The following is a 12065-nucleotide window of genomic DNA, read 5'->3' as shown; positions in this document are numbered from 1 at the left end:
GGGTCCCAGGGTCCCAGGGTCCCAGGGTCCCAGGGTCCCAGGGTCCCCTTGTTATTGCCTCAGGCACATTCCTGGCCTCTGAAGTTCAGCTACCTCTCGCTTGGCCTCTCTCAGAGGAACATGCCCCACACTGAAGCTGTTATATCAACAAGAGACTCAGATTTGGGTGCGGAAAAATAGGGGCATGAGGTGAAAGGTGAAGTACCCCTGAAAGTTGGGGAAGGAGGGGTCATTGCTGGGAAGCAGAGTCCAGTGGGGATGTGAGACTAATTGCTCCCTATAGGCGCCATGGGGAGCGGTGACGGGCATCTTGCAGGCATCATGGGAGCAATCGTTCTGGGGTAGAACAGGGGAAACGCTGAGGTCAGACGGGAGCCAGTCCCATCTTCAAGCTGATGAAGGGGGTTGTGGTTGACTGGGTAATACATCCTTCCTGCATATGTCTATTTATGGCACCCGAGTGGCCTTATTAGCGGCTGTGAGAAATAATCGGACAAGGGTACCTGGGTCTTCTCGGGGAAGAGGATGCCCTATGATTCATCCACACCTGACAGGGTTTGGGGGCCTTTCTCTTGTTCTCTGGAGTAGGAGCCAGAGCAGAGAGCAGATGAGTGGGTACCCAGAGTTCTAGACTGAGAAAGGGCCATGCCCATCTTCCCTGGATAGTACAGGGAAAGGTCACAAAACAGACAAGCGACGGATACTTCTGGATTGCATGACTGCACTGTGTTTGTAAGAACGGTGATTTTAAAGTAAGTTCCCAGGCAGTAGGTAGAGTGCTCACCCAGCATACAGGAAGCTCCAGATTCCATCCCCAGGAGCACAGAAACTGTGTGTGGTAGTTCCCTTACAATCCCAGGATTCTAAAGGTAGAAGCGGGAGGATCCAAAGTTCCAGGTTCTCTTCAGCTACACAGTGAGTTCAAGGCTACCCTGGAACACAGGAGACCCTGTCTCTTGGATAAATAAATGATAAACAGGACATGAATTCTGTCCAAGTACTTTGCAGAAACACCACTAAAAATGAGAAAATCCATTTTTAGAGCTGTAGGAAGACAGAACAACTGGGTAGAAGATGACAAGAGCCAGGCCTGGCATTGCCATTCCCTGACATGAAGAGAGCCACAGTGGGGTAAGGCTGCAGGCCAGGAGAACATCCTTCAAAGGCCTCTCATCCACAAGAGCTAGGATCCACCCCCTGTGCCACATGGACCCAGGGTCATAGGAGGGAGAAACTGTGTAAGTCTCCCAATGCCTGAGTACAGTTAGGGACTGCTAGACTCACATGAGTTGGTTCTGGTCAAGCTCTGGACAACCAGAGTAAGGTCAGTAGGCTAGAGCTCACATCTATGGTCCGACACCCCACGCCCCACGCCCCGCTGTGCATCTTCTGGTGTTCTGCACGTGTCTGATTTCTTCACTTCTACCAGAGCCATGGGGATGAGAAGAGGAGCCATTCTGTCTCCCTCTGAGGGAGCCTCACACACATGTAGAATGCCACGCTGCCCTCCCTAAGCCCCTTTACTATTTACCCCCCTTTCACCTCCCCTACCACCCTCTCCAGGCCCCACCAGTCCCTCAAGACAGTAGAACCCCCGTCTTGGCTTTGCATTCACCCTCCCCAGGCTGGTGGCCAGTGGCTTCTTTTTTCTTCTCTGTTTACTACCAGAGCAGTTTGCATTCATTTACTTAGAAGGGTGGACAGACAGACAGACAGACAAAGAGAAAAATTATTCCTTTCAGAGTGTTAACAAGATGTTTCCTCTGTAGGGCAAGGAAGCAGAGAGCATTTAGCATCTTTTTTCGACCCCCCCATCTTCAAATTTTTCTACAATGACCATCTATTGCTTTTATAGGAAAGAAGGGAATCACTATAAATGTTACATTTCGAAACCCTTCCCTGGTTCCTCAACACCTCCAGAAGGTTCATATTTTTTTGTCTCTGTCCAGTATCTTTTTGCTACCAAGTCCACTGTCCACCCAGGGACCTCTCAGGAGGACATGACTTTGCATAGCTGCCTTCTCCACTCTACATATGTGTCCATATCTGACCCCAGACCAACTAGGTGTCTGTCACAACAGCTCCTGCATTCTCTTTCCAACTACACCCTTGCCTGCTTAGCCTACCTTAGAGAGTCTAGTGTTGCTCTGGTGACACACAGCAATGTAATGTTTCTGCTTCCCTCTGCCTTATTTACACATCCAATTCCTTAAGGGAAGACACCATATAAAGTTCAACTTCCCTACCCAGCACCAGGACACAGTAATAACGCAAGTAACAACAGCTATAGTCTTCACAGCAAGTACCACTGGGAAAGCTCTTGGCTAAGTACTTATGACTCCTGCCCTGTTTACTCTTTACAGAAGCCCTAAGAGAAACTTACTGTTGCTATCTGTTTCTCAACTGAAGTTCAGGGACGTTAAGTGACTTACTGGGGACCTCATGCAATTGCATGGTAGAATACTGTCCCCAAACCAGAACACCATAAGTGTTAACTGGTAAAGACCTAGGTCAAATAGAACCAGGAAGTCTAACCCCCATGCCAGGTCTCTCCTGCCACGTCAACATGCCTCAGGGAGTCCTGGAGCCAGGAGGGGAGGGACTGGCATCAGAGGGGGAGATTCCTGGGGGGGCTCCCTTCTCCAGGCTCTTTCCAGAAATCCCTCACCCGCCCCTGGTTCTGCAGGTTTGGAGCTAACCCATCTCCTGCTTTGATCTCTGCAGCTCAGCTCAGTTGCCATGGAGACAGGCCCACTGCGCCAAGCTGGGGGGGAAAGATGAACTGCGCAGGCCTAGTGGGTTTAGGGGCACATGCTGGGTATTTTGGAGGCTGTTTACTTCCTGTAATTTTAATTAGCACCCAAATCGCCAGCTCACTTCACAGCTTGAGTTAACCCAGTCGATTCCGTTTGCTGGGGCAGAGGAAGAGGGGGCAGGGAACCTCGGAGAGAATCACTGACCCACCTTCTCTCTGCAGCAGTGTGGCGAGGGAAGCGACCCCTCACCCCTATGCCCAGCGTGGAGTCAGCATCCTGCATCCTGCATCCTGCTTGGCCTTACCACTGGATGTCAGGCAGGAGTCACCTGCCCTGGACCAACTTTACCTCCTTATTTGTGAAACAGGGTTCTCTGCAATGCTCAGAACCAAGATGGAGGGACACTGGGAAGGTGGGACGTCACGGAACCCAAGGCCTCTGCCTGCAGCTGACAACATGGGGACGGGGCGGTTCCAAGTGGCCACAAATATGGACTTCTGCCATCGTACCTCTAGGAGGTGACTGTCACAGCGCGTTTGTACGGATTCATTGGGAGACTCCACTTCTGGAATTCTATTAAGGCATTTTTTTTCCATTTTCTTAATAGATCAATAATCTCTAATTTTTGGCTTTTCAAGACAGACTTTCTCTGTGTAGCCTTGCCTGTCCTGGAGCTCACTCTGACTAGCTGGCTGGCCTTTGGACTCACAGAGATCTGCCTTCCTCTTCCTTCTGAGTACTGGGATTAAAGAGGTGTGCCACCACTGTCTGGCTAAAAATCTTTAAAAAATGTAAGTGGGGCAGGCCTCACCTAGGCTCTAAGAGGCCTGGAATCTAACCATCATTTCACCTCATTCCAGAACACACATAATGGGTGCAGGAATGTCCCTCATCCCTGGAGAAGGCCCAGAGTTGGGGGGCCTTATACAGTAACTTCTCCTGTCTTCCCCCAAAACCAACCACAGCCACAGAAAGGGTTTAGGAGGGGAGAGGTGAGGTTGCCTGGCACAGCCTCTGCCTCAGCAAAAGGGAGGGCTGGCCGGGCAGGGCTATCATTAAACACCTGCTTCTCTCTCACAGGGCTCTGTGTCCACTGTGTGAGACCTGGGTAAACAGAGGGAGGCAGGCATCCGGGAGATGCCTTCTCCTACCTCTTTTCCCCTCTCAGGAATTTCCTCCAAAGGTAAAAATGTGCTGCTCATTGCTCCCTGCATGCCAGGAGCCTGGCCTGGGCTCAGGTATGCTTGCACCAACGCCCTTGCCAAGGCCAGCAAGGCCAGAGCATGACCTCCCATGACTCTGAGAGGACCTGGGCCACCCCTACCCACTCAGTGCTTGGATCCTACACCCAGCAGGGGCCCCTGCTGTGTGTAAAGAACTCACACACAGTGAGTGGAGAAGAGGAGAGAGGCCAAGGGCCTGGGCTCTATCTGAACCATCTGAAGCCTTGGTTTCCCAACGGAACCACCAGAGATGAACCAAGGTTTCCATGGCAATCTCTAAGGAAGACCCCAGCCATGAGCTGAGGAGACTTGGGCACAGAGTTTGGAAGAACATCAGAACACAGGAGCAGACAGAGTCTCAGGGACCTGGACTTCGGGACTCCTTTCTTCCTAGATAAGATACAGGGATGAATAGCTGGTGAGGCCCTGGGGTTCTGATTTCCCAGATTTCTCAAATGAAGAAATAAGAATGGAACGGGGGTGGACTCTGAATAGTTTCATCTTCTCCACCATGTCCCAGACAAGTACACTGGAACCAGGGGGCAGGAAAGGGGGTCAGCTGCCTTCCGCCAGACATAGATACACAGGCCCAGGGGCCTGGGGGGTAAAGAGGCTTGGTAAAAGGCTCCATCACTTTGAAAAAAGAACAGACCCTCCTGAATAATTAGCCCAGCCCAGAGCCCTCTCCTCAACTCATCCTATGGCCTACACCCGCGGTGGTGTAGCCAGCAAGTAGGAGTAGGGGCTTAGAGGATTGTGGGAAGGGGTGGGGCCCATCCCGGCTGTCGCTTTCCACTGTGTGAGCATGTCTGTGGAGCATCTACAACACTCTGAACAGTACTGGGGGTGGACGCACATGAGGTGATCTGTCTCCAGATCCTGCCCCGCGGGGCCGACATCACAGATCACAGGAGAAAAGTGACAACCACATTAACTGCTTCAGCAGAAGGGCCCTTGAGATGCAAGCCCCTGGAGGCAGCACCCACAAGTGCCAAATGAGCCTGCAGCCAATGAGTAGCGAGGAAGGGGCTGGTCCTGCAGCAGAATGTTGATGATACACTTGGTGGGTGTGGGCGAGGGGGACCTATCAGAAACCAGCCCACCTCAGAACCACGGAGCACAGTACTATTCAATCCCGTCACTCAGGAGACCGGGGCAGAAGGATCAGTTCAAGGTCAGCTTTGATGAGTTTGAATCCAACCTAAAACAATACGATATCCTGATTGAAAAAAACAAAGTAGCTAAACTCGCTATCCAGGCTTAGGCCTAGACCTAGACCTAGGTCTTCCCTATCCACAGCCCTAACGGGACTCATAGGGGCCCTGGGAGAGAAGGTTAGAGACTGTGTGACAGGCTGTGTGTCTGGATTCCACCCCTCCCTAAATTCATATACAGAGGCCCTAAACCCCAATGTGAGGTGACATTTAGTGGTGACAACCTTAGGAAACAACTAGGTTTAAATGAGGTCACTAGGACAGACATGTATGACGAGATCAGAGTCCACATAAGAGGAGCAGAAGGGTCTGGAAAGAGAACACTGACTGCTCTCCCAGAGGACCTAGGGTCCATATCCCACACCTACCTGAGGGCTCATGGCTGTCTGTCCGGTCCCAAGCATGTGTGCTTGGTGCCTAAACACACATGCACCCAAATCACCCATCCACATAAGCTAACATGAGCATGTTTTAAAGAAGAAGAAAAGGTCAAGCTCACGAGGACGCAGCCAGAGGGCTGCCAGAAGCAGAAGGAAGCCCTTGCCAGGCGGTGTGTACCAGCGTCTGGATGGTGGACTTTCCGGCTTCTGCATTACAGCAGGTAAAGCTCTGCTGCTTGTGCCTGCCCATCTACAGCACCTGCCATAGCTAAACAGTGAAAAGAGGCGGGAGGTTGTGGAGTCAGAGGCAGGCAGATCTCTGTGAGTTTGAGGCCAGCTTAGTGCTACACAGAGAAACCCCTGGCTCAAAGAGAGAGAGAAAGAGAGAGAGAGAGAGAGAGAGAGAGAGAGAGAGAGAGAGAGAGAGAGAGAGAGAGAGAAGAGAGAAATAATAGAGGAGCTGGGCACCTTTAATGCCAGCACTCAGGAGGCAGAGGCTATGAGTTCAAGGCCAGCCTGGTCTACATAGTGAGCTCCTGGACAGCCAGGACTGCATAGAGAGAAATAATGGGGAGGATTAGTGTGACTGAAGTGCCCAAAAACCTACTGCTCCCTCAGAGACCCTTCCTCGGGAGGAAAAGGAAACCTTTCCTTGAACCCAAAGACTCAACTTGGCAGCCAGAGAAGGGGGCAGGATGGGGTACACTCCTTTCCTAGGGTCACAGAATGCTCAGAGTTCAGGGATCTCTGTCATTAGCCTGTACCTTAAACCGATGAGAAGATTGAGATTCAGAAAGGCAATGTATTTGCCTCAGGCTCACACAGTTAATCTGCCTTCCCGATAGGAAGAAAAACAAAGCTCTCTGCCTGGGCCCCGGGACCTGAGGCAGGCCTGAGCGCTCCCATTCCTCAGACAGCTCTGACCTCATGAGGAATGAGGTGTCCGGGGCTGTCTGGTCCCTGAGAATGGCTGGGAGACAAGAGAAGCATCCTGCATCCTCACCAAGCAGTGAGCCTCTTCCATCCCTCTCTTCCCAAGCCGAGCATCCTGCCGAGCCCTTAGATCCATCACCACGCTGCCCTATCTGGAGAAGCCAACCCTCTGGTGGGAGAAGAGTCAGAAACCAGGGTGGAGGAGGAGGCCGGTGAAGGGCCTGGCCTGCTCCCAACCCAAATTATAGAATGCCTTCTGACCCACTTTAGGGTTCTCACAAATCTACACCTCCTCACAACATATGCACAGATTGTCCCTACAGTATCGCTGGCTTAAAGGTTGGGAGCAGGAGGGAACAGCCATCTGAACCCCTTTGCTGCTTGTCCATGTTACTGGCCTATTGGCGTACACAAAGACATGAGACTAGTACAGGGTCAGCAGATCGAAACCCCGACCTGGAGTCTCCAGGATCCCCATGAAGATATGCATACCCAGATCCATAGCGGATGGGGGAACTGATCAAGCCGCTGTACCATCCTTGACATAGAGAATGGAGGAAGGCTGTGGGCCAGCTCCAAAGACAATATTCCATCTGATGCTTTCCGTAACAGAGGTGGCCTGTGGGGAATGCCCTCCCTCCTGGGATCAGCTTCCTTAGCACACACTCAGGTCAGCCTCCCAACCTGAAGCTGAGGCTTGACATCCTGTGGGAAGAACCTGAGCCAGGCCAAGCTGTTCTAGAACTTTCCACCCCCGGTCCCGCTTTGGGTATTACTAGGCTACAACGAGGCTGCCGGCAGGCTGCTGAAGACACTGGGCCTTTGTCATTCTTCCAAGGAGATGCTGCCCCTTCCCAAGACAGCCTTGGAAGCTGATAGGACACTAGCCAGGAGACAGTTGGTTCGTTACATTGACCCTTTCCCCCTCCCTGATTCAGTAGAGATGGGCACATCAGATATCCTGAAAATAAAGCTGAATTACATGACCTGGATTCAAATCCAAGCTCTGGGGCTGGAGACACAGCTCCAGTGGGGAGGGTGCTTTGCCTGGTGTGCACAGAAACCTGAGTTCAATTCTCAGTTCTGAGGAAGACCAGGCACAGTGGTGTGTGCTTGTAAGCCCTTGCCTGGGATCCGAGAGGCTGTCTCAGAGGAACAAAACAACAATGAAATCCCAGCCCTGCCTCTTCCTAGCTGTGGATCCCCCCCAAATAAGCTACTCAAAGTGTCTGTGTCTTTGACCATACAAGGATAGACGATCAAGGGACAACTGTCTCCCGGGGTTGTGGAGAGGCGGCACAAGAGGCAGTGCATGTTGGGAAAGCTCACTGCCATCAGCGACTCAACCTGGATTAACAGCACGCCTCTGGGTGCCAAGCACTATGTTCACCACTCACAAATATAATTAAAATTTAATGGAAGTGGAGTGCAAAGCGGAGAAGAGCCAAGAAGAGAGAGAGAGAGCAGTCAGTCCTTCCCAGCCAAGCTCTTTGGAGCCGACCCTAGAGATGCAATGTAACGGCTTTCTCTTCTCAAGTGCCCATAACCACGAGGCCCTGCACGCTGTGTTCCAAGACCCATGCACACACAAGTCCAACCCAGCTCTGCAGGGAGTGAATTCAGATATTTGAACACTGAAGAGCAGGACTCCTAAAAGGCGTCAGACTGTCCTAGGGGCAGAGAACTTGGAAGCCATGGAGCCAGGCTCAGGCCATGACTTCCTAGCTACTCCATCATGAATTCGCTCTCCTCCCTGGGAGAAAAGGGTAGCAGGCCTTAGAAAAGACCTACAGGCCCAGGATGTGAGAGCCCGATGCCCACTGGAGGGGAGGATTACTCTGCTGGCAAAGCCTGCCTCTGATAATCCTGGTGTTCACAGAGAGAAAGCTAAGCGGAAGGCCCTTCTCAAGGAGCGAATGAACCCTGTGTCCAAGCAACACCCTAGAGCCTCTCCCACCTCTGACTCCTCTGACAGGATCGCCTCCATCTTCTCTGCTCATCTGTCCACCGTTCAATGACACAGCCCCTCATGCATGTCCCTGATGCCCTGGATCCTGTTCCCTGAGCACCGCTCACCCTCTTGCTTCCCCTCTCCCACCCAGCCAGACAGGTGGCCCTGTGCCATCTGTGATCACTTATGAACCAGAGTCAAACTCAACCTGGCAGTCCCTCAGGGACTCCTCAACATTTTTTTTTTCTCTTTTTCTCTCACGAAGAGCTGAGGTTTTCATATTCTTCAGAAGAGCTGGCCCGATGGAGATGGATATAAAGATCTGTGTCTGACTGGAGGCCTACAGCTCTTAGGGTGGGACAAGAAGCGTGTACAGCACAGGCAGGGTCCCTAGACACAGTAGGGGTACCACACAACTCCATGAGGTACTGTTCTCACTGTGGTGTGGCTACAGTTACACAAGGTGGTGGCTTTGAGCTAGCAGCCTCCTTTCTGCCTTTGAGGAGAAGCTGCCAACAGACTCCCAAAGGCTGAGCCCTCCGGTCTTGCCTTCTTTGTCCCACTTGGGACCCCATCTCCCTGCAGCCAGGGCTCCCCCAAAACTGGACTTTAGAGAAAGTCCCAGTTTTCAAAGCACAAATCCCCCCGCACCCCCCACCACCACCACCACAATGCTCTCTGTGAATCCTGCAGGGCCAGCTCCTGCAGATTTAATGCTGGTGCCTGTCTTCTGATGGGGGGGGGGAGGGGTGGCACCGATACAGGGAGACAGGTGGGCAGCCCTAAGCCGGGGGTCAAGCCAGTCAAGCATTTATTAGCACCCACTGTGTTGGCTGCTGGAAGCCGGGTGGATGAAGAGGAGAAGAACCTTTGATTTTTAAACCTTCACTGTTCTGATGAGGCATTACTTTTTCCCTCTGACCTTCACTAGTCCCAGGCAGATCAAGCAGCCGGGGAGTCAGAGGGAGGCCCAGACCGGTGACACATGGATTCCTTCCGGAAGGATCAGCTTGCTTCTGCCCCCTCATTGCTGGACTGCGGACAGCGGCAGGAGACTGCGCTAATCTAGGCTGGGCCTGCAGGTGCCTGGGGAAGGCCTTTGGTAGGGCAAAGATGGAGAACAAGGACCCACTAGGTGGTCCTGGGGCCTGGATGCCTGGAGTTGCCCATTCCCTTTCCTAATGAATTATGTCACTTTGACTTTGAAAACAAAAACATCCGAACCTCTGCCTCTTCCCATGGTGTGTCTGGGTGCCTTGTGTATGTTTACAAAAATAATGTCTAAACAGATACCCCCCGACCGGTTTCAAGGGGGGAAAACTATAAATACCATTTTTTTTTCCTGCTCTGACAGTAAGCATTCATGCGTTTCCTCAGCCCCCTGAGTCACTGACTGGGTATCTGTTCTCTCAGTAACAACCTGCCTTATCAGCCGTGTACCTTACGATATTAAAACAAGCCCTCTCTTTATTCTGAAACAGAATAAAACTGTTGAATAGAAAAACATCTTTTTTAAAAAAAAAACTTGTGGATGCTCGAAGTTTAAGAAGTAAGAACAGTCATGGCGTGGTGTGTACTAGTTAGATCAAAAAATCAAGAGAGTCTGGGGAATGAGGACTAAGAACCCAACGTAGAGGAGGCTTTCCGAGGTCAGGGCGTCAGCTAGCGGCAGATCGAGGGGCGCTCTACATCTCAGGACTCACCCCCACCCCATGGCTTTCTGAGGTGCCCAGGGCGCAGCCACGCCCGCCCTTCCTCACCCCTGCCCACGCCACCATCTGCGAGGCGGCCGTGGCTGCCCTGCGGGAGGGAACGCGCCTCCTATTCCCTCCCTGATCTACAGGTGCGGGTAAACAGAGCTGCGGCGCCCGCCGGGCCGCAGCCTCCTCCCCGCCCCCACCCGCAAAGCTTAGCCCAAGGTTAAGTCGGCTAGCCGAGGGCGTCCGCCAGGGACCCCAGCCCAGCTCCTGGGGCTCTCGCTTCTGCTTCTCACGCCCACTGGACCAAGGATGTTTCCCCTTGCTCCCCCGCCGAGCATGGTCCGGGAAAACAAGCCTACCTAGCTTGGCTCTGGCGACCACCCTGAGAGAGAGAGAGCCTCGGGCATTTTCACTGTGCCCCTCCACCCCCCAGGCGCCCCATTATGGACACGCCTTCCACCATCTCTTAGGAGGTCGGGAGAACCCTTCCCCAAACTCAAAGCCCAGGCCACCACTCAGTCCTTGAGCCTTCTTCCGAAGCCCAAGGTGGGGACGGAGGACACCCTCGCGGCCGCTACCTTCCCTGCCGGCCCCACCCAGATCTGCTCCCTCTGCCAAGACCGGTGTGTGCAGTCTGCAGCATTCACCCGGCAGGGGCCTAGCCTGGGGACCGATGGTAACGGGGTGGGGGTGGGGGGACAGGCGGGGCCCAGCAGCAGCCGGGGCCCGGGGCCCCACATCCCGCACTCCTGCTCCGCTCCACGCCACCGGGCAGACCCCGTCGCGAGCCTGCGCCCCTAGAGCGTGTTCTCGTCTAGGACACTCCGGGAGGCTGCGGGGCTGAAGATCCCAACGCCGGTGGCCACGGGAACACCGGAGGGGCTCGGGGCTGGGACTCTCGGTGTTGTTTACTCTTGGCGCAGTTAGCCCGGCAGGCCCGAGAGGCTCCGGCTCCGACACGCGGCGGCGGCTCGCAGCGCGCGCGGGGTCTCTGCTCCCAGCCTCCCCTCCCGCAACCCGCGCCCGGCCCGGCCCTCCGCGCCCCGCCGCTCACGTCTCGGAAGCGGTTCCAGTGCTTAATCTTGCCGCTGTACTGCGAGATGGACGACAGCCATTGCTCGTCCTCCATGAAATTGCCGGGGGTCTCGCCCTCCTTGAGCCCCTTGGCGTCGCCTTCAGTCAAGGCGACCGCGGCGAGGAGCAGCAGCGGCAGAGCCAGCGGCCCGGAGCCCGGAGCGCGCATCGTGGTCTGGGCTTGGACCTGGGGGCGTCTGGACTTCAGCAGGATTTGATGTCCTTCCCTCCACCGCGCCGCTGGCGAAGCGCTGCGGTCCTCCTCAGCCCTCCTCCTGCTGTCTGACTCCAGTGACTGACGGAGGGTGGGTCGTGGCTGAAATGTGACCTGGTTAGCAGATGCACTTGTCTGAAAAAGCCCAGCGCTGGACGCGGAGAGGAAGAGAGAGAATCAGAGAGGCTGCGCCAGCGGGGGCTGTGTCTGTAACTGTAGCATCAGCATCACGTTTGACATCATCATACCTGGTTTAAAAAAAAAAAAAAAAAAAAGGAGGGGGTAGATTTCAAAGCAGAGCGCTGGATCAGAGCAGCCAAGCCAGCCAAGCCGCAGCGCAGGGCTGCGCAAGTCAGCCCAGCTCTCAAGGAGTTGCAAGCCGGGGAAGCAGAACCCTGAGATGTCCCTGCTGTGTATCCAAGGGTGGACAGCAGAAAAGGGCTCCGGGGTCTTTCATAGAGCTAGAAAGAGGATGAAAACTCTCGGGTTACCAAGCCAGTCGGGCTCAGGTGTCTAAAGGGAATCTGGCCACAGTTTCTCCTCCCCTTGCCTCCCACCCACCCGCCGACTGGCTTGTGCCACGGCTCTGACAGCTGGCTCCCTGCGAGTTATGGCGCTCC

The 12065-nt window shown here is 54.0% G+C and overlaps 1 protein-coding gene across 1 annotated transcript in view; it reads right to left on the bottom strand.

Moving 5' to 3' along the window:
- Nucleotides 1–11660, bottom strand: part of Spock2 (SPARC (osteonectin), cwcv and kazal like domains proteoglycan 2) — a 28030-nt gene extending 16370 nt beyond the window's left edge. Inside the window, exon 1 of the mRNA XM_028776885.1 lies at nucleotides 11212–11660. Within this exon, the coding sequence (XP_028632718.1) occupies nucleotides 11212–11400 (189 nt within the window). The 5' untranslated portion in view covers nucleotides 11401–11660. The remainder of the gene's footprint in view (nucleotides 1–11211) is intronic.
- Between the last annotated feature and the right edge of the window lie 405 nt (nucleotides 11661–12065).

The sequence above is a fragment of the Grammomys surdaster genome, unplaced genomic scaffold (assembly GCF_004785775.1).
Source record: "Grammomys surdaster isolate TR1022 unplaced genomic scaffold, NIH_TR_1.0 273, whole genome shotgun sequence".
In the NCBI taxonomy this organism is placed as follows: Eukaryota; Metazoa; Chordata; class Mammalia; order Rodentia; family Muridae; genus Grammomys; species Grammomys surdaster.
The sequence above is the reverse complement of the archived record's forward strand: the minus strand, read 5'-3'. Positions and strand labels throughout refer to the sequence as shown.